The 22,710-nt window shown below is 28.5% G+C and overlaps 2 protein-coding genes across 3 annotated transcripts in view; one reads left to right on the top strand and one right to left on the bottom strand.

The window, feature by feature from the left end:
• LOC132920115 (inositol-trisphosphate 3-kinase A) overlaps positions 1–16,156 on the bottom strand; it is a 221,156-nt gene extending 205,000 nt beyond the window's left edge. The window contains exons 1-2 of the mRNA XM_060982206.1: positions 14,991–16,156; positions 1,238–1,938 (exon numbers count right to left, since the gene is read on the bottom strand). Of these exons, the coding sequence (XP_060838189.1) occupies positions 1,238–1,938; positions 14,991–15,462 (1,173 nt within the window). The 5' untranslated portion in view covers positions 15,463–16,156. The remainder of the gene's footprint in view (positions 1–1,237; positions 1,939–14,990) is intronic.
• A 2,586-nt stretch (positions 16,157–18,742) lies between these two features.
• On the top strand, positions 18,743–22,474 carry LOC132920116 (uncharacterized). Of its 2 annotated transcripts, none has more exons than XM_060982208.1 (5): positions 18,743–18,972; positions 20,483–20,583; positions 20,771–20,907; positions 21,019–21,081; positions 22,157–22,474. In XM_060982208.1, the coding sequence occupies exons 1-5, from the start codon at positions 18,965–18,967 to the stop codon at positions 22,367–22,369; spliced, it is 522 nt and encodes a 173-aa protein (XP_060838191.1). In that variant the 5' UTR covers positions 18,743–18,964; the 3' UTR covers positions 22,370–22,474. The 2 variants fall into 2 exon arrangements, with proteins under 2 accessions (XP_060838191.1, XP_060838190.1); XM_060982207.1 differs by lacking the exon at positions 18,743–18,972 and adding an exon at positions 19,240–19,347.
• Positions 22,475–22,710: the final 236 nt, after the last annotated feature.

Here is a 22,710-nt window from a genome sequence, read left to right as displayed (position 1 = left end):
CTAAAATTATACCTAGAATGAGCCTCTCGAAGTTTTTATTGACAGCATATTACAAATAATAGAGCATCGATCGATGATATGATTGTACAATATATTATAACAGGTACCTACAAATATGCATAATATATGGACTTGAGTACTAGACCAACCAATAAGTAACTAAAATTCAATATCATACATTTAATCAACATTAAGTTTTTAGTAAATGCCTTATACAACGTAGGTATAAGGTATTATATGTTTATTTTTGTGTACCCATTATTATTTTTGATCATACACAGGCAATATATGATTTTTCAGTTTGTGTTATTTATTTAATAGTCTATAAAAACAATTAAAACATTGACTTAAATCCAATCAATATTTTTTAAGTAAAATCCGGTCGAACATACATATAATTACATACACACAAATACTTTTTTCCTTTATTAATCGAATAATTTGACAAATTCAATAATCCTTGTTAATAGATAAATGTATGTACTAGATAAATGTTATGTAAACGAAAGGTCAAATAAAAAATAAATGCCTCACAATAATATGTTGCGTTAGGTACTTAAAAAGGTTTGTCGGAACGCTCAAAACTAACTTCAAATATAACATTGTTTTTTTTTTCGAAAATATGTTTTTATTATTTTACCAGAAACACATAATATTTTATCAAAAATGATCGGGTAAAAATAATTTCTGTGCTGAAACAGGGGTCAGCAAGTATTTTAGATTACTTCATCGTCATGCTCTGTGTTTAAAAACCAATGAAAACTGGTGATATCGGTGATGAGCAAATAACGTTTGAATTTTCAAAACTTCAACAGTTTAAGCATTAAAGCAATTTATTTTTCGAAAATATAATATGTATTTTTAATTTATGTTACTTTTGATGTACTACGCATATATTTAACAAAAAATGTATGTTTATTTAACACACGTTCAATAGTTTTAAATATTTTAGTAAAATGTAATACAGTTGTATCGTTTATATTATTTATAGGTATCAAATAAATGCTTAATATTTACAACCATTTGTGATTTACATTAAAGAGGATGAGGTGGAAGAGAAAACAAGAACCTATTACAGGTTCTGAAGGTCTGAACTCAGCACTACCTTCTACTGCACATTATGATATTATCGTTTTATCGTATTTAACGGTAATTAAATAGTATATAGCTGTTAAGTGTTAAGTACCTCTTAATAGTGCAATATAATTATATCATATTATTATTTAATAACACTGACCTTTGCCTTCGGTTTGGTTTGGCCGAATGCCGCCGCGGCGTCATCATCCTCGCCGCCGCTGAACGTACTGCACGTGCTGCATCCGGATATCTTGCGCTCGGGTGTGTGCAACGAATAGTCGGCGTCCAGCACGCTGATGACGCTACTCGAGGCGCTCCACGTGCTCGCCGCGCTGCAGTCGGACGACGAGTCGTTGAACCCGCAGTCGGCGGACGGCCTGCACTCGAGTTCGTCGAGATCGTCCAGCGTGAACATGGACGAAAAGGACACCGGGTCCTCGGAGTGGTCGCTGACCACCACGGACGGGGTCCGGAATTGCCGTCCGCCGCCGTTGACTGGGGCCACGCCGTCGGGTGGATCGTACCCGTTGAACACCACCGTACCGCCATCGCCGTCCGCGTTGTTGCTGAACGACCGGTACAGCGCCGGTTGGTGGATCAGCCTGCCCCCGAAGTCCCGGTGGTGGTGTGTCGTCTCGTAGCCCTGGTCCAGACTGTGGCCCTTGCGACACGGACCGCTCGTCCCGTCACCAGGGCCCTGCCAGCCCACCGGTCCCGTCCACGACTTGCGCCGTTTTCGTTTCACTTTGGTCTTATTAACCTCCAGCCGGCTGACCACCACCTGCAGTTGCGACTGCGTGTTTTCCGCGCCGCCGTCGCCCACATCCGAGTTTGTCGTCAGCTTTTCGTCTTCGTCGCTACCTATAATATACATGACACAAACAACGATTCGTCAGAAATTATAAAAATATATTATACAATACATACAAATACACAAGATTTGAAATGACGGCAAACGGTCGCTATTCGTACGGTCCATCGTTTAAACTTTAAACGTACAAAACGCAGACACTTTGTACGGTCCGGGTAAAAATGATGTGTACATCGCGCAGAACGCTATTATAATATTATAACAATATTGTTAAGCCATTAAAATAATGTGACTACTGATAACGCGGTTGTGGAAAACGATGCGTAACGTTACGGCAGTCAAATATATTACGTCTTCTCTGTAACCGTACTTTCTCGATTTTATAAGAATTTTAATATTCGTAGTGGTACGTACGTATTTATAGTATTAGGCGCTGTGTAAATATACCATCCAAGGGGGTTACGTTGATTGGCAGCAATAGTAGTGTATCGTGAAATAATTAAAACGGCGGCGGAGAGTTAAAGTGTGGGTTCCAGAGTTTACATTTATTCACTGAGATTGACTTTTAATTCGTTTACGATAGTTGTGGGATACGTGTGGCATACATCACTATTTATTTTGACCGTACGCCGTTATTGAAAATCTTACTAAATTTTTTAATGAGCAAAAATTGAAAAAAACGATTTGAAGGTTAAATTCCTTGGAATAAAAAGTAAAAGAATTAAGAAAGTGTGGTTTATCATTAGGTATCAGTTTAAACATTGATTCTAAAAATGTCAGGGGTTGGGGGTTATATCACTTAGTTTTTCCACTATCGATGTAAATATAAAGATAAATATACGTTGCATTCCTAATAATGTACATAAAATATAAAGTAGTCATAATAAATAATACAGTTTGGTCAATATGCAATGTAGTCAAAAACTATTTTTGACAAGTTTTTTTTTCTTTTGTGACAATTAAAGTGGTATTGTATAGAACTTTATAAAATTGTCAACATAATTTTTCATGACTTCAAGACTTATTTATGTTATACCTATATAATTTATACTACGTATGTTAATATGTATATACCTACTATAGTACTGGCTTATTCAGGAGAAGAGTCATAACACCCCTACCCCCTCGAAAATTGTTGAATAATAAATATTTCTAAATATCCAAATACTATTATTAATACACAATTATTTAAAAAAAAAAAAAAAACAAATAATAACTGAACTGTAGTATGTATCGTTGACTATACTATTACATCGAATAAAATCATTTTCATATAAAATTTGTTCGCCGTAGTCCATTTAGATTAAATGCCCAGCGGCCACCGATACACGTCAAAAATATAACTATTAAATTACTATAAATAATAATATATAAAATACGGCGTATACATTATACAACTGACCAGCAGTACGCAGTAATACAGCATTACATTTCCTCATCTAACCCACATTACACAATACAGATAATTTTATAATAACACCGAATGCAATATTACATCATAATATTCCCAATTTTAAACTTAGTGTATTTTTGAAGTTTGATAGCGTTTTTCACAATAATATTGCGAATGTTGAAAATGAATGTAGTCAGCCTGTAATCTGTAGTGATGATTACACCGATCGCAGAACAACTGTTGTAGTGTTATGATTTGTATAGCATTTTATTATTTATTTAATATCTTCAGTCAAGGTAGTAGCTGAAAAAAAATTTCGGGGGGTCCAACATTTTTTAAAAATATAAATGTCGAAAATGTATAATCAATAAACTATATTCACCACTAAAATATTTCTATTTTTAAAAATGTCGAGATGGGGCCGGACCACTAGACCCTCCCCCCTGTTACGGCCTTGTCATCAGTAAAATAATAAAAAAATAAAGAACAACATTTTATATAGATACCTACACTGCTACACTTGTCAATACATTAAAATGAAAAATTAATATACATTTATATTTTTAAAAAACGATAAAACTTTTACTACAATGGTAAAAAAATTATAAAGAAAGTAATATATAATTACAATAACAACCAAACAATTCAAAACAATTCAATTTGTCAAATTGTTTTTTATTTTCATCTCTCGAATACAAAAAAAAATTCTGATACTGTATTATACTAGTTTATAATATAGTTTCCGTGTTCTAAAATGTTCATTTTTATACAAATTTTTCATGTTTCGCATTTTTAATATTTGACCGTTCAAATAGTATCCTATACCCTAAAATGACAATTCAGTAGTGTATTAAGGAATTTTGGACTACAGGTATTAAACATTATGGAGTAGTGTCCCTTTTCCATTAAAATTAATTAACAATATAGACATGATTATAAAGTGCTAGGTGACGTAGTCTCCCACAATTTCATAAGTAATTTGTCAAATTAACGCCCAAAAACTAGTCTTACCTTAAATGTATTTATAAGACTCAAGCCCTTCAACATCTTACTTTTTATACTCGATGCTTTATAATATTATATTTTAATGAACATTTTAGTAATGCATGTTAAATATTAAAATAATAAATGTAACGTATAAATCGTAAAATAAAAATAAAAATTCATTATTGGTTATTAAGTGTTTAGATCTTCAAGCACCGACATCTCTCTATGAGACTCAAAATTTGAGTTAAACTCTTATGATAAAATTATTGTATCCACCACGTAGACTCAAATGTGGGCACTTATACTTATGTAACTACCTACAAGATTTTCTAGTAAACTCAATTATATCGTTACAACCACCACAGGTTTAAACTGCATGTCTGCATTAGTTTTTATAATATGTCTATCCTATGAAACATAAAATGTAAATAATGTGAAAGTAATGAATATTATTTTGTTTTTAATATATTACCAAATTGTCTTAAAATAATATAACGTATGTTAACCTATTGTTTAACAGTAATTACATAATTTAATTTATTGGAAAATAGTATATATTTTATAGAACATAGATAATTTCGATGACCGAATTTGGATAGAATTATTATACATATTAAGGCATATTATTTCTTCGATTATAAATAATAAAATAAGATCGCACTAATATAAAAACAAACTGTATTTTATGGTTATTAGTTTGTATACTCTACACATTATATATAATTATATATTAATGCTAGTCTATAGTACAACACAATCAAATTGTAGTATTTTTTTTTTCTTAGTCATTGGTCATATTTTAAACATCAGCAAGTGGGCCTTTATTATAACCATTAATTTTATTAACTAAGATTATTAACCAAGTTTTTTGTAAGTTTTGTTCAAAAACAGAAAAATAGATTTGATTATTACAATTATAGGTACTTAGGTTACCAAATTTATTACCACACAGATATTTTTAAAAATACACATAAAAGGGCTCATTTTATTTAAACAAAAAAAATATATCTTATACATGTCTATACTATAGACCCTTGGAGGTTTTAATCAATTCAGATTAGGAGTGTATGGCCAATCTTCTGCAAAAAATAAATAATTTTGTTATCGTTATTGTTAAAAAAACTTTCTTGTGGTGCAGAAATGAGCTCGACTGCCTATTTATTTCCTAATAACAGGTATCATAGTAACCATGAAGAATAAAATAGAAACTATTTTAAATTATTTTTTGTGCGATTGTCCATAATATACTTTTATCCCGTATATCTGGTCATTTATGTGCACCTACGTGTAAATTATTACTATTATTATTAGCGATCATTAGGTTATAATACATGTATTTTTACAAATTTTTTCAGCCCGCATAGTTGTAACAATGAAGTTTCAGTTCAGTCATGTATATAGTCGTATTAAAATTGCAATTAATTGAAACGCTTTTGAAGTACGACAAAACTGTACTTACCTACTTAAATACGTCCTAATACCTATACCTGTGATCTTTATAATCATTCTTATCATTATCATACGTATAATAATATATATGTTTATAATTTGATATATCCTAATATCATAACGTCTTAATTTTTAATTTAGTTATTTTTTTTATTTACAAGCTAAAATTGATTAAAAGGATTTACTGAGATAAATAAAAATATAAAAATTACAGAGCAGATAAAAATAATAATTAATAATCATTACACATTTCATATTTTCATAATCATATTATATGTCAAAGTTTATTTACAATTATAGTTTAAATTATTCAACAGAATTGCAATAGTATAATAAAACATCAAATAGAAAGATTTTATATTTTCATAATAATAAAAAAGGGTATTGCAATAATTTATAAGACGTGTTCTGAAAAGGAATATGAAAAATATGTCACAGGAAATAATATTTCCTGTCTAATGCACAATCCATATATTATACTCTTTTATCCTTAAAGATGAAAGAACTTGTATGCATCACAAAAAAAACTATACGGTTGAATAACATACCTTTATTTGTCCCCAAAAAAAGAAGTGCCAATCTTAAATGTTAAAAAGCTTTTGGGAAATTTGATAATATAAAATATATTAAAACATAATACAAATGCAAAAAAAGTAAAATCTAATTATTAAATATATAAATTAATAAATATAAATTTTGATCAACGTTTAAAACCCAATCAAATTATCACACAAAAATAGTATGAATAAAATAAATTACTATTATATCAAAATATTTAGAACATATCTTATTCAAAATACACAAAGTAAAAAATGACATGAGAACTTAATTTTATAATTGATTTATATCAAGGTTAAAAACAGGAAGTTTTTTTAATGTAAAAGTATTTAACTCAGAAAACTTTGGAAAGAAAAAGTAAAATTAGTTTTCTTTACTCTGTAATTTATAGGAAAAATATTGTGTTATTTAAATTTAGACTACCACCATAATAATAAAAATATACATTTAAAAATTATTCACTGTCGAAAGTTAAATAATTATGAAACATAGTTTATAGACGTACAGTGACAGAATTATAATATTTAATAATATATAATAAATTCCATAAACAATTGGATACCTGTAAAAGTATTTTACATATTAAAAGTTAAAGAAATTGTAATCAACTTGAATTTTGTTTACTAAAACAAATTTTATCATCACGTTTTGGAGCACATGTTGACATTGTCAGACTGAAGAAATGAGTAATCATTTTTAATTTAAAATTCAAACAAATTTTACATAAGTAAAAATAGTAATGGACCAGACTCACAAATATTTTATCCAAATAATTGGAAATACCTATACTTTTTTATGAAATATATATTATATATTATAAAGTAGGTAATAAATTATTGTTTGTTTTCATAATTTCTTAAATTTCTTATTAAATTATGTACAAAAATATGTAACGAATCGTCTCCGACAACCAAGCAAATCATACATATAATAAATTACGTTTCAACATTCCTAATGCAATTTAATTTTTATCATTATATGCATGAATTTTAAAATATATAAGTTAAACTATTTAAAAAAGTATTATTATTGAAATCGTAAAACCTAACCAATCACGATAACCTTACTGAATGTATAATATGCTTTAATAGTTTTTAATTTTGCTTCTTAAATTTTTAACCAAATCATAACAAATACCATTCATATATCCATTGGAAAATATTAATCATTAAAAAAAAAATAAAACGTATATAAACTCAAAAATTGCAAATCTAATGGTCGTTTTAAAAGCAAAAGACAATTGTATGCTATCGTAAATCATAATAGTGCAATTTTCATCGTGTTGAATTTAGCGAAGCACAAACCATACTCCGGATAAAAGAAAAACTACAACAAAATAGGATTTAAAACGTATATAACCACCAACAAAACCATTCATCGTGCAAACATTATAGTACCTATACAGGATCAAAAACAGCATACAATAACGCTTTATTCGCAGTCCATCCGAGTATGAAGGTTATCTAATTAAAAATATAAATACAATTAGTCATCAAAAAGTGCATTGTGTAAGTGTTACTTCTTGTTGAACGTTATTTTAGTTGTGTTTTTATTTTTTAATATACCTACATTTTTAAAGATTGTAGTTTTATCATATTGACGTTTTCTACTTACAAAATGCTATTTTTACTCCATTACAACGTTTCTTTCCGGACAAATTGTTCCAAATTTTGTTATAAAAATATTTTGTCATATTTTAGAACATTGAATAAATATTCTCAAACTGAGATGCAAATTACCTATGATAATATTTGAACATTTTTTTATTTGAACACAACTTTTCACTGACTACATCTATTTAAATTAATAATTATCTATGAATACCTATTTAATACAATTTAATTAAATTAAAAAATTCTTACATTTTTATAATATTATATTATCTACGCGGTATACAAAAATTTAGGTGAACATTAATCTTCCTAAATGTATTAATATGTCTATAAGTAGACTTATTGTCATGCAAAAATTAAAATGCGTTATATTTTTCAATAATCATCATTAACAAATTGCAAATTATACAATTCTCTTTTTTATATAGGTAATGTAACATTCTGTCTAATTACTAATAAATAATAATTTAACAAATACCTAGTATTATTATTACTGTTGAAATATAACGTAAAAGTTCAAAATTAATTTTTATATTTTAATATAGTGTATACAATTGTAGACTGTAGTATTGTATACTATACATTAGAATAGTTATTTAATGTTTTATTATAATAACTAATAAGTATGTGAAATTAAACTGATATATTGTTTATAATTTCTATTATAACTTTATAAAAAAAAATATTTCTAAAGAATGATAAACAATAATACTCTTTCATGTTTATTTAATTAGCAAACGATGACTTAAATAATGAGTACCTAAGCTTAAACAATGAATTCAAACTTAATTAGGTTGTAAATGTATGATAAGTAATCCCGGATTTTATACCAGTTATATATTTGACTTAAATGATTTAAGAATTAAAAATCCTTAATTTAATGAAATTAACAATTCTAAAAAAATAGTCACTAATCAAGTATAATTTAAATTTAAAACTAGATAAATTATATATCGTTTATTTATTTTCCAAACTCTGCTTATATAAAGTTATTACAATTAAATCAAATTGAATCATTTTTATATGATTATTTAAAATTTTAAAACAAATTTTAGGTAAGGAGGTACACATTTAAATAGCTATTTAAATCCTTGAAATATTTAATTTAAATTTAAATGTATTGTCTATCATAATTTCTCTATAAAAAGATTAAATAAAAGGCTAATGTTTAATTGACTGGCATATAGTCGGTAAAATTGTTATCAGCAAATACGTCCATACGAAAGAAAAATACAATGTTTGCATTTATCTTTAAATAAAAATCCGTAAAATGATAAAATTAAAAATAATTTATAAATGGAATTGAACTCAAGAATACATTAAAAAATAGGTATAATCTAATTTCTGTGAAAATATTCATGTGTAAGATATACTTAAAGAGTCGTGAGAAAATATATATCATTAGTTATTGATATTCACCGAAAAAAAATAGTAACTTGTATAATACTAATGTAGCATTATAATTGTATTACTTCTGGTTTAATTTGGTCACGTGTCACAACGACGTTTTGGCCAATTAGTCGCATCCGGAGAAGGAACTAACGACTCGTGAAAAATAGTCGATTTTTTCTCTTCGTAACGCGTATTCATGCAAGTTACATTACCAAAAACCTTTACTAACCATTTTAAGTTTTCTAACTTATAGAGTATATTAAACTTAAAACTAAACACAATGACTTTTTATTATGAATTTTATTTTGACCTTTACTTTTTGGCTTTTTGAATTATAATCAATATTAAATTATTAATGCCTCTGATGTTATATTAGTTTTGAATTTATAAGTATTTTTCATTTTATAAACAACTAAACTGGTTTTATGTTACATATAGGTATTTAATATATTACAGATTAATATGTATATATATATATACATGAAAAAAATCGTTATTCAGTAGTTTTTACATACTGAAATAAAATTTAAGTGTTGTTTACTTAACTATATTTTTACATTTCACAATTATTGAAAACCAGAAAATGTTATATTAAGCTATACAATAAATATGTATACAATTTTTACTATTAATGATAATTGATAATATAAGCAAAATTTTAAATTAATGTTGTAGCTATAACGTAGTTAATTTATGAAAAATAATAATTATTAATTAATTACGTGTCGAGAGAACCAATGTTTGGATGTTATATCCATTGTAGTCTTTTGGAGCATTAATTATGGGTTTTTTTTAAAAACATTTTTTTTGAAATTGTTTCTTTCATACAATACGTATAATAGAAATATAAACTGTTTATGTAACTCATTTATTAACTTTATTTAACTGATTGAATGCAACTTCAGTTCATCTGCACTGTGCGATGTACACGTATAATACCTATGTGAAACGCTTTTGTAGCAACGATATAATATATAATATAGCAGTATTAGGTTAGGCAAGGTCGGTCGTTCAACAGTATGCACTGCACGTTACAATCGAGGGGAAATTGTGTAAAGAGCGGATGGTCTAAATTGAACCGATCGTTCATACGGTAGGCGACAGCACAACACAAGCGTTTTAATAATAAGACTAAACGTCTTATTATGACCACGCTATATGAATAAAATGCTTAAACAATCAATGTTGGAATTTTTTCTATTGATTATAAAAATATTATTTGAATATTTTTTCATAAAAAACACACTATTTTATATATTATTATATGTATTATTCGATTAAACTCGTATGATGTCTAATCATAATTAATTTAATCTATTTCAAATATTTAATTTACCTACGTTAAAATTAAGCGGATTTAATGTTTGATATAATTATATTTGTATTATTATTTTATATCAAATAAGACCAATCAAAGTTAAATTTTTACTACCTATATAATTTGTCATTTTATCATAAATCATAGTGAATCATCATAACTAATATTCGTACAAAAAGTAAATAGTGAATTAGCAACGAAATTATTTTTTTAATTAATTAATTAATTTTATATTCTTAAAACAATTAGCTGATCAATAACTATCAAAATTATATGTTTGTATGGGTAATGTTTATATATAATCTATATTTTAATATAAATATTTTGTCGTCACACATTCACTTACATAATTATAATATTATTATTTATTATGATATTATGAACATCAAATAATATCTTTTACGTAATCAAAATAAAACACATTTTGATCAAATAATATTATGGTTCAATAAGTTATTTATAATAATGCAAGATAATATATTTTCATAACAATGATCTTCATTTAAAATGTTCTATCTTTATGGGTATTAATGCATGTTTTTATGCAATTTATTTAGATTTCGGGAAAACGGTTTTTCGTTATTTGTATTATATTGTTAATATTAAGTAAACTATGAGGATTAAAAACATAAATCTTTTAAGCAATACTATGTAAATTCAAAAGATAATACCTAATGTTTAATGGGAAGGTATTAAAAATTAGGGACGAAGCTGAGAAAACACACTGTTTGTAAAAACCATAAGCCAACATTAAAATCATCAAAGTTAAAAGAAAAGTCATAGGTTTCTCATTGTTTTTTATTAAATTAATAGAAGATTTTATTGATAATATAATATTTTATTATCAATAAGAATCATCGTGCAATTATGACATAAAGAAAAAGTAATATTATTTTTTTTATTGATTTTTATTATAACAACTCGGCATCAAAGACCATTAGCTAATAATATTATAATTCATGTATAATAATAAAACACGTAACAATAAAATAGATTTTATATTGATATTAATTTCTAACTTTAAGTACGTGCCTATTTAATTTCAATAATTTTTTTTATCTTTTAAGACTTTTAAAAATTCTGTTATGATGATATTTTTAAACGTCTTTATTATTTTTAGTTTATGTTATATAGGTAATTTAATAAATATAAAAAAAGAATATTTGGTTAAATTGCTGAACATTTTATTAATCATATATTTTTTAATAATAATTTGTAAGAAAATTAAATACGGGATTATTACTAAGACAAATAACCTGAATATATTTACACAACATTGACTCAATCGCATTGTACTATAAAAAATAAACGATTAAAAACAACTAGTTTTTTTTTTAATTTTAAAAATTTAGAATTTAGTAATTGTATTATAAGCTTACATTATTTAAATTTTAAAATTAAAAACTTAAATTTAAGCATAATACTAAAAAAATATAATCGATGAAATACGCATTCTACATTCTGCATGTAAGTGTTTGATATTGTTGTAAATCAAAAAATAATAAATAGACTATAGAAATTTAATAATTTAATAAAATATTAAATTATTATAGCAGTACATCAGAGGTGATGGATTTTTAAAAGATTTTGATTGATTTAAGTCCGGTATATAAGTTATAAATTATTTAATTTATGCTTATCATTTTATTTTATAAACTTATGATATCCAATATTTTTATATTTAGTACTTAATAATATTATTGTTTCATAACTAATTTAAATTTGAACAAGTATTCTGAATACAACAGTAAGCAATTTTCAGTCTTCGTATTTTTTTTAAAAAAACACTGAAATCATTAAACATTATTGATTTAAAATTTGAAACTACCTAATGCAAACGAATGCCATTATCTGCATATTACTAGAAAGTACTTTTTTTTAATATGTATACCTAATTTAATACTATTAAAGTTTTAAAATGTTTCCAATAAATATAAGTAAGCTTATTTTATAAAATATTTCAATATAAAAACTGAATAGATATAAATACCAAATATTAAATCGGTGAGTTCTTAATTATATTGACCGTGTATAATTTAATAGTACAAGAGAAAATATTTTAAATCAACGTTTTCATATCACGTATACTCCACAAAGGCCCGTAAACAAAAGCCCGCAAAATACTAACCGTCAGCCCACATATTCATATTATGTAGATACCCACATTAACTGTCAGAATTATTGATGTTTAGAAACTACTAAATTGGTATGCAAATACCGCACATCGGTGTGACAAATTTTAATGATTTCAACAGTGTGTATGGTATATTAATTAATTGAATATAAATCTTTTAGACGAATGAAATTATACTTAAACAAAATATATAATATATATTATATATCGAAAACAGTTAATGACTGAAACGTTGCAACTAATGATCATTAAAAAATTGTAAAATTAAATAACGACGAAGAATGAAGATTCATTATGATTTATTTCACGCGCTTATATAAATCGTTTTTATGTACCTATTAATATTTGTTTAAGAATATTGATGGATAGAATTCAATTCCATTAGCTATAGTTACAGACCATATTTACTTCACTCTACTTTTGTTGTAGTTATATGCAGTTAGTTTAATTTGCTATGTATACGTCGTTTTTATTTTAAGATTCATATATTATGTAAAGTTACTAAGAATTTATGAACGAATATGACAATAAGTGCTGCCAAAAACATATTATCGTCCTCGAATAATTAAAACTTTTAATTATTGTAAAGTATTGAAGATATTTTTTCTCTGATTTAAGTATGGTTTATTTTTTAGATTGAAGTGGTAAAATATTCTTAAGGTTGCGACAGACATGATTGATTTATTATGAAATTTTATATCTTAAAAACAAATTATGCGTTTATACTTCTTGCCGGTCCTTACACATCAAAATTTCGACCACCACTTGTATTTTGTTATTTTTATTTTAACATATTTTTACACTGAATAAAAAAAAAAAAAAAATCAAAAATATTAAACGCTCGCTACTATACCGTTGAAATTTGACCGAGTGTTTTTTTCGTAATAAGTAGCGATATTTAAAATGAATAAGACGTGACCTGACGTATTTTTATTATAATTATAATTTAATAACGGACATTTAAAGTTGACAAATCAGGAATCGATCGAATCACATAACGTACCTAATAATTATACTATGCATTTACAACTCGCGGCTCAATTCGGTCTTCGTGTATTTTATTTTTCACAATATTAATGTATGCATTTTGATGATCCTGCTCTGATTCACGAGACTAGCGAAATATATAATAAATTAGGTATATTGTAACGTATACCTACGTATGACCTAACGCGATCAGAAATTCGCGTTTTACTAATAAGAATACAGTATAATATCATTGTATAATATGTAACCGATGATGCAGTGTACATAACAATCATATTATTACAATTATATAAATCATAATATTACTATACAGGGTGATTTACAAAGTATGTGTTCACCCCTCTTTTTCCTTTAATAATAATTTTTTTAACATAATATATTAATATGTAAACACTAAATTATCAAATCCTTGATATTTTTTGACCTATTTAAGGAGTGTCCCATGGTGATACACACTTCTGTTCAAATCACTATAGCCTCCTGATCTTCTAAAGCAATTAACATTATCCTTAGTAGTTAGTATATAACGTAGTAAAATAACTCAAAAACTATTCATTCGAATTCTGATTTTGATATATCAATTTTTTTGGAAAAATCCGCTTAATAATTTACAGTACGAATGAGAGTTTTCATTTGAACAAGTTTGTAACTCCACGGGACACAAAAATTTAATGAATTATATGGTCTATTTTTAAATTCCTCCAAAAGTCAGTTATATTTTAAATAAGTGCATAATAATATAATGAAGAAAATCGAGGGATGAGAGTACAGTATAGGTTAATCACCCTGTATATCGGTTATTTTATCGTGCATGGCAATAGCAGTGACGAATGCGACAGATTATACAACCGTACGTCAGTGTCTGCAGTGGCGGTTCATTACGGAGGATGACGTGTACGAAAAAAAACCGATAAATCCTATGCAAAAGGATCGCGGACGACGATCGATTCAAACATTTCCGGACAATGTGCTGTATAATATTATTATTATTTTAATTTAGTGACAGAGCCAAACACCACGAGCGATGCGAACCCAAATTGCAGAAATCGACGAAACGGAAAGTGGAAAAGGAAACGATCGTCGTCCGAGACACATGGGCCGTCGTTGCGTAATAATATTATTATGAGCGCGCGCGATCGCCGATAGCCGGGAGCACGTGGTAACCGGCAACTTATCTCCTCCCCGTTCCGCCGCCGACGCCGCCACAATCACCGCGAGACGGTCGCGGCAGCGACGACGGCAGTAGTCGCAGCAATCGCGCGCACACGTACCGGGTTGGATGCTGCCCAACGACACGCAACTGAACCGCCGGCCGCAACCGTCGTCGTCATCGTCGTAGTAGTCGTCGTAACCGTAGCTGTCCACGTCGTGGCCGTTGCCGTCCACGTCGTTGTTTTTATTCTCACAGCCACCGCCGTCCATCAGCAGATGGTTCCAGGCGGCTGCATCTTCACCGCCGACTGCCGGGCTGGACAGTACCGCGGGCTGCTGCAGAGGCGTCGTAGGCGACGATGATGACGACGACAGCGGCGATGGTTTGCCACGGACAGGCGCCGTCAATCCGTTCTGCTGGTTCTGCCGGTGCCGTTCGATGAGCATCGTGTACTTCTCGACCAGACGGCACACGGACGGGAACGGCGGCGTGGCCTGTCGCTGGTCTCCGCTGTACACGCCGGCCACTGCCACCGCGCCGGTGCGCCTACCGCGGCGCCGCCGACATTCGTCCGCCGATGACGACGACATGTGTCCGCCGCGCCGATCCTTTCGACTGCGATCCGTCTCGACGGCTGCGGCCACTACCACCACCGCCGCCGCCGCCGTTCGCGCGACGGCGACGACGACGACGACGACTACAGCTGCCACCACCACCACCACCACCCCCAAACCAACCACCGCCACCGGCGCCGCTGCAGGTACGACGTCGCGGGACTAAGACTTGGGACATCGGTCCGACCGCTGCCGCCGTAGCCGACCGCCGTGGCCGCCGGCACACATATACGGTCGCCGCGCACTTTCTCCTTTAGCGCGCCGCTGACGCAGCCGATCGCGTGTTTATACGAGACGCGCACGTGTGAGGGCGACGTGTAACGAAAACCACTGCCGTGTGCGATTGTTATTGTACGTGACGACCGACGATCGGCGACCCAAAGCGATCCGCACGAGGTGGCGGCGATATGACGATATATCGCTGGCCAGACTGTCCGATTTCTTTTTTGTTTTCACCACACACTTTTCTCGTATCGACGGGTGGACGGTCCAAAACAAAACGCACAAACGCTCCCTCACATACACTATTTGTGTATAGCCGGAAAGGGTATAACTAATGGTATACACGAACCACGGGGACTCGCGTGCGTCTCGACAGAAAACGGCCGGGAAAATCACACGTGTGCGCGCGTAACCGGTGTAACGGTGGTACTGAATGGTCTGATTGTGCGCGCGCCGGCGTGTTGTACGGCGACGGCGAACCAGTTTCACCGGGCGGCGGCGTTTTGCGAAATCGGACAAGGAGACGGCGAGAGCGCGCGCGCGCGCGCGCGCTCGAGCTCAGCGGTGGCGGAGGCGGAGGCGCGACGGCCCGAGGCGACTCCGATACAGACCGATCGCAGACGACAGCCGCACCGGCGGCGACCTTGGATGGGATGAACGGCGGTTCTTAGGGAGGTGTCACGTCGACGACTCGGCAATACGCGAGCACGCGCACCCGATAAATACGCATTTTCGCAAGAATCACTATATATTTTTTTAACGACGATAAATTATTTATGAATACATATTTTAGCGGGCAGAGGTTTTCTGAACTTAACAATATATTTATAATACATCGGCAATAATATGCTTTACAGACACTGACACACATTAAGTAATAACACTTAGGTTAACTGTGCAAAGCACGAACTAAAACTTAAAATTACAACGATCGAATAATATGAACGATTGAAAGATAAAAAATCAATTTTCTTGTCATTTTTTCACTTCAAATTTAAATTCATTAGAGACGAACGAGTCAATAGATCGTATGTCAATATGATGTGGAGTATAAGGTACATGGAAAAAATAACAACAATCTTATGCTATAGTGAGGAATCGATCGAATAGATCGCTGATTCACAGTTAAGTCATGTGATTAAAAATGTAATCGGTGTACTCACGGCGTCGTAGCGTATTTCAAGTGTTCGCGCGGCGGCTGACACATTATAATTTATAATATTACGGTAAGCGGTAAGCATTGCATTTTGTGACTCCTCGATTGTTCAAAATTCGAATTTTAAAATGTACAATGTGCATGTCTATAATTAGATTGTGTGTTAACGCAATGACGCTAATAAACCAACGGAGCATTTAATCGTTTGATTATAATAATACGTATAGAGCTGCGTATTATGTTAAAAACAAACGACGATTCTTTGAGTTTTTTTTTTGGCATGATTTCAACATTGATTAGTACCTAGCACATTGGAGCCAGACGCTTATTATAAGTCTATAACGGTTTTTATATTATCTTCATCATATTGATTAAAAACAATGTGATATCGTGAATACTTTGCAGTATAAACGCCGTGTCGATGATACGTTTTAAGGCATATAATATGTAAGACTACAGTTTCACGAAGTAGCTATAGGCAATCACAAAAACTATTGTTCGTGAGTATAATAATAATATAATACAGTACCTACCCATTCCTATGTAATATGTGAGCTGTACAGTGTGCACAGTTCATACGCGGTGGTAGCGAATGCGATCGACACGTTTTAATTCAACTTTAATTTATGTAAATATAGGTGATGTTAAACACAATATCCAACTATCTAAATGATAATAAGTTTACGTAACGAACATTGAGGAACCGCCGTGGTGTAATATTATTATATTCGCGCATGACTAATTTCTGACGTATGTATAATATTATTATTGTTTATTATTTAGAGAAAAAAAAACAAATTTTCATGTGTTTAGTATCTGTATTATAATTTAGAAGGTACTCCTTTAATCACTATTATTTTATAGTTTGTATGCATGTAAATACATATGATTTGTATAATTTCAAGTCGTATTAAAATAATATTTATTGAGTTACACCCGTGTTTTCTGTGTCTTACAAACGTACAAAGTAGCATATTTGCGTTCAGTAAAACCAATATTGTGTTGTTAACTTTAGTTTTTAATAGAGAACGATAAGATAAAACTTAAAGGTAAGAACTTATCTGCAGATGTTATTTCCCATTGGCTTATTACGATATTTTAATTTTTATATAATAATATATTATATTATATTTATATAATATTTATATTTTTACTCAATTTATTCGCTTAAAAATTAAAATATCGTATATTCGTAAAGAATTGATGACAAATATCAGATTATTTTTTGAACCTAAGTCTATTCATTCTAGTATTACAGCTAATAGCACAAAATCGATCTATATTGAACACAAATTTTCCATGTTGTACCTTTGTAAGATGAAGATACCACATAAGTCATAATAAACTTAAAACCATAAATGATTTGAGTCAGCTGGATATTCTATTTTAAATATTTCAGTTCAAATGTGTTATCGTAGATCTATTATATGAAGATTTCTATTCAGAATATTTTTCCGCAGTGGATTAACATTTGTTTTTCATTTATAATTATTTAATATTCATTAATTTTTCGATTTCTATATACTTTCTATACTTCAAGACTAAAATACCTGCAATACATAAACTAATATAGGGATGACTTACTAACCTCATATATTTTAATTCATATTTCATTAAAAAAATAATACATATTTATTTATAAAATAATTATAAATTTTATACAAAACATACTGTATAATATAACATATTATACTATCATCACTATTTTTAAAATTATTTTCAGTGCAATTTGAAATTTTATTGTCTCAATAAACTTTATTGAAACATTTCAAGTAGTTGTATACAATACCGTAATTACAGAAAAATTTTAAATAAATATATCATAAACTATATTATCTTACTATATTTAGTTTAACAGTAGGTGTTTAATAAGTAATTATTACGAGTTACTTATCAATTGATAAGTTTACATTTTTTTAAGTACTCTAAAATTATTATTTTTTTTTTGTAAAATATAACTTTTTACAATGTGCCACTCTACCAGGTACATACGCTAGATGAATTTTCATTCAGATTAGTCTTCCATAAAATATATCTCGTTACTTATAAATTTCACTAAATCTATTTACACACCTATGTTTTGTTAACTAATTGTAGACAATGTACACGTAAGTACTCGAATTATTATTGATATTTTTTTCTTTAGTACCTACTTCTAAACTGCAAGTATTTTATGTGTTTTTTAAATTAATATTTTAATATTAAATTTTATTTAAAATAAAAACAATAATATTGAATGTATGTTTTATATTTTATTGTAAGTTGATTTGTTTTAAAATATGCATGAAAAATTCAATTCTATAGTAACAAACTGTATACAAATAATATATTACTGTTTATTAAATGTTACCTATATAGGTGTTACCAATATTTAATGACGCAGTGTTAAATGTTTTGTATATAAAAAAAGTTAATAATAAAATGTCTTACAATAAATTGCAATTACAAAAAGAATATAAAAATGTATTCAATTCATCTCAGAGGTAATGTAACATATCAATAATAAATAATAATATAATATAATATCAATGATATATATTAAATTACAATTAGAATCTGTTAATGTTGTTTTTAAAACAAGTTTTAATTAACAAACATACAAAAATAAATTATTATGAATTATTCAAAAATGATATGGATAAAAAGTATAAATGTATAATTTATTAACACTAGCATTAAGTTTATCTATGTTTTAAACAAAAAGTCCAACGATTTTTTTTTAGCTTATAAATAAACTTAACAATCTAACACTTATATGATTACAAGATTAATTATTTTCAAGTTTAATTAAAGTTTATGTCATAGAGAAAAGAGTAAAAATAAACACAAAATAAATATCTATATCATAACAATTTTTATTTTTATTTTGAACTTTTTATGTGCTATTAGGTATATACATTTTATTTATAAGCATAGTATTGTACCCAATATTCAGACACACCTAATTGTTTATTTTTATTAAGAACACACTATAATAATGAGTAACCGTTCATTAAATTATGTCACGGTCATTGAATACTGAAAATCATAGACACCAGAGTACTATGTAGGGTATATCGTGTTTTGTATTAAATAATTACTATTAGTCGGTATATATCGTATTTCTGAAAACCATGGCATACATTTTTTAAAACTCAAATAATTGAGTAAATTATGATTTTTACTTAATAGGATTAAATTAGAATGAAAGTTAGAAACACAATGGTTTGATCCAGTAAGTCTTCATCACTCCCAACTCCCAATACCCTTAATAATCGTATTTTAAAACTTCAACAGTTTTAAATGTTTTAATTACAACATATATAGTATAATATTTAAATTATAACTATATAAATCATATAGAAATAATTATGAAATTATAAAAAACAAAAAGTTTGATTCTGCATTTAAAATATACATCTATTGAATATTGTATATGTATATCCTGAATAATAATTATGTTTACATTCAGTATAAATCAAAAATCAAAGCTAATATAAGGCAGCTGCCTCGAAGCTATAATTTTTATTTACTATATTAAAATACTTAAAATAGCAACTTAAAAGAAAATTACAGTTAATTATACAACAATATTTTATAAAAAAAAAAAAACATTAATGTAGAATTTAACATTTTTAGGAAAAATCCTGAAATTATAAATGTTGACGGGAGTTCATTATCAGTAAATAATCGACTTGTTTGGATACATGGAAAATCAAATACTCCTAAGCATCATAATAGTGAGTTAAATTAAATTTTAATAATATAATACTAAAATATATTATTTTATTAATTTTAAATATAATTTATAACATATAACAAATCATTGAATAAATTAATCCAGTGGGTTTCTTAAGTCACTATATTAACACATAATTTGGAAACACTTTTGATTTTAGAAATTCTATTTTTCAATATATTCTTTAGCTTACAGTCATAACAGAAAAATAGATAATTTATCTACAAAATCAACTAAGTATAATAAGGAGACTACGGATAATTTATTGCAAGCAAAAAAAACTTATACAGTCATTAACATAACATTCGATGGATTATCGAAAGAAGTAAGACAATATCATAAACTTAGCAATATTTAATTATAAATACAAATTAATGTATTATTTTAGAACATATTTTGTTTTTAATTTTTATACACTGCTATGCACTTATTTTAGGAAATACAAATTATTGATCAACCACAGAAGAAAATTAATAGGAAGATAAATGATTGTTATTTGGTAAACATCTAATAATTATTACAACTAATAAATTCAATATAGTTAAATATAATAAGAATAAAATATTAAATTAACTAAAGACATTACACATCATTAGTCTTAAATTGTGACAATTTAAGACATTCAAAATATTTTTATAAGAATCCCGAAGTTTGGACGCCGTGCATCCAAATTTGTTTCAATAAAGTTGTAAACAGATTTCTTTTAATCAGGAGTTAAAGTTTTGATTTTGAGTTTTAAAAATATCCAAGTAAAAAAAATAAATTAAATACTCAAGTTTACAAAGACGAGAGTTTAGTTTAGGTAAGTTTGATGTTGTGCATATGATGTGCTACGTAAATTTTTATTGAAATGAATACTAAGGTACTTTGTAGTTAGTGAGGTTGAAATTACAATGTTGTTAAATGTAACTCGGGGATAATTGTTGTGTTTAAAGAGAGAGTGATGTTATTTGATTTGCTTTCGATACATTTTACCTTCTAGTTTCGACACAAGGCTTCAATATGAGAATAATGTCGATTGAAGATGATTAGATATGGTTATTGGATTTTCATGTACTGAAAGAATTGCTTTACCATCAGTATAATATGTAATAAAAAGAAACGGGTTGATCAGCTATAAAATTGTTAAAGAAGAGAGGAGATGTTATTTCAGCTTGGGGAATACCGGCCTGTATTATTATAAATGTAGTTGAGAGGATAAGAGGAGAAGTATGGTGGTATATTGACAATCATTGAGCTCAATGACCTAGGTAAGATTTAAAGTTTAAGAATTGGGAACAAAATAGGAAGTAAGATATTTTTATTTTTTTAAATGAGGCTTGTATTGCATACCCGATCAAACTTCTGTGTGGCATCGATAATATTATACTTATACATGATATTAAAATTAAATACAATATATAAGCATTTATAATAAGCATTTGAGACTCAAGACTCAATGAGGCCCAATATTATTTTTGAGGAATAAAATAAGATAATATTATGGGAACAACTGGGAAGATATACACATTACAATTTATTAGAAACAATAATATATTGATAAAATAATTTGTTTTATGATTAATGTTCTGCAGAAAAAAAAGAAAAATAATAATGATGATTGTTCTTTGGCGCCAAAAGATGAAAAAGATTTTATTTCTACAACTGATCAACACACGAAATTGTTAGACAACCCTTTATTGACGGACTGTACAAAGAATATGATTCAAAAGGAAAACGACAATGAGTTTGACATAGTTTTTTTAAATAATCAACATCAGTTAGAAATTCAAACAATAAATATCTGAAGTTAATACAAGGCGATATAATCAAATAATCAATGCAATTTCAAAACAATAAATAATATATATATTGTTAATTCCTAGTAAATAATATTATATATTTTGTTGATAATAAACACTAAAAAGTATTTTTTTTTTTTTTTTAGTTATAGTAAATGAATGTATATTATTTTGTATACGTAGTAGTAGGTATCTAAACATACGCGAGTATTATGTTATGGCATAGCTCAACTTCTTTTTATACAAATTTCAACGTAATTCTAAGTTGATATATTTATTAATTTGATTTCAATTTTAAAATTCAACATTTATTACAAATTGGAATATTTTCTTCGACGAACTATTGT

This window comes from Rhopalosiphum padi, chromosome 2 (genome assembly GCF_020882245.1).
Source record: "Rhopalosiphum padi isolate XX-2018 chromosome 2, ASM2088224v1, whole genome shotgun sequence".
NCBI lineage: Eukaryota > Metazoa > Arthropoda > Insecta > Hemiptera > Aphididae > Rhopalosiphum > Rhopalosiphum padi.
This window is presented reverse-complemented; position numbering and strand designations above follow the sequence as displayed.

Coding starts and splice junctions, on each gene's coding strand:
- LOC132920116 (XM_060982207.1), top strand. CDS start 19,286: ATGTCTTACAATAAATTGCAATTACAAAAAGAATATAAAAATGTATTC. Junction 20,584..20,770: donor TACTCCTAAGCATCATAATA/GTGAGTTAAATT, acceptor TATATTCTTTAG/CTTACAGTCATAACAGAAAA. Junction 20,908..21,018: donor TCGATGGATTATCGAAAGAA/GTAAGACAATAT, acceptor CACTTATTTTAG/GAAATACAAATTATTGATCA.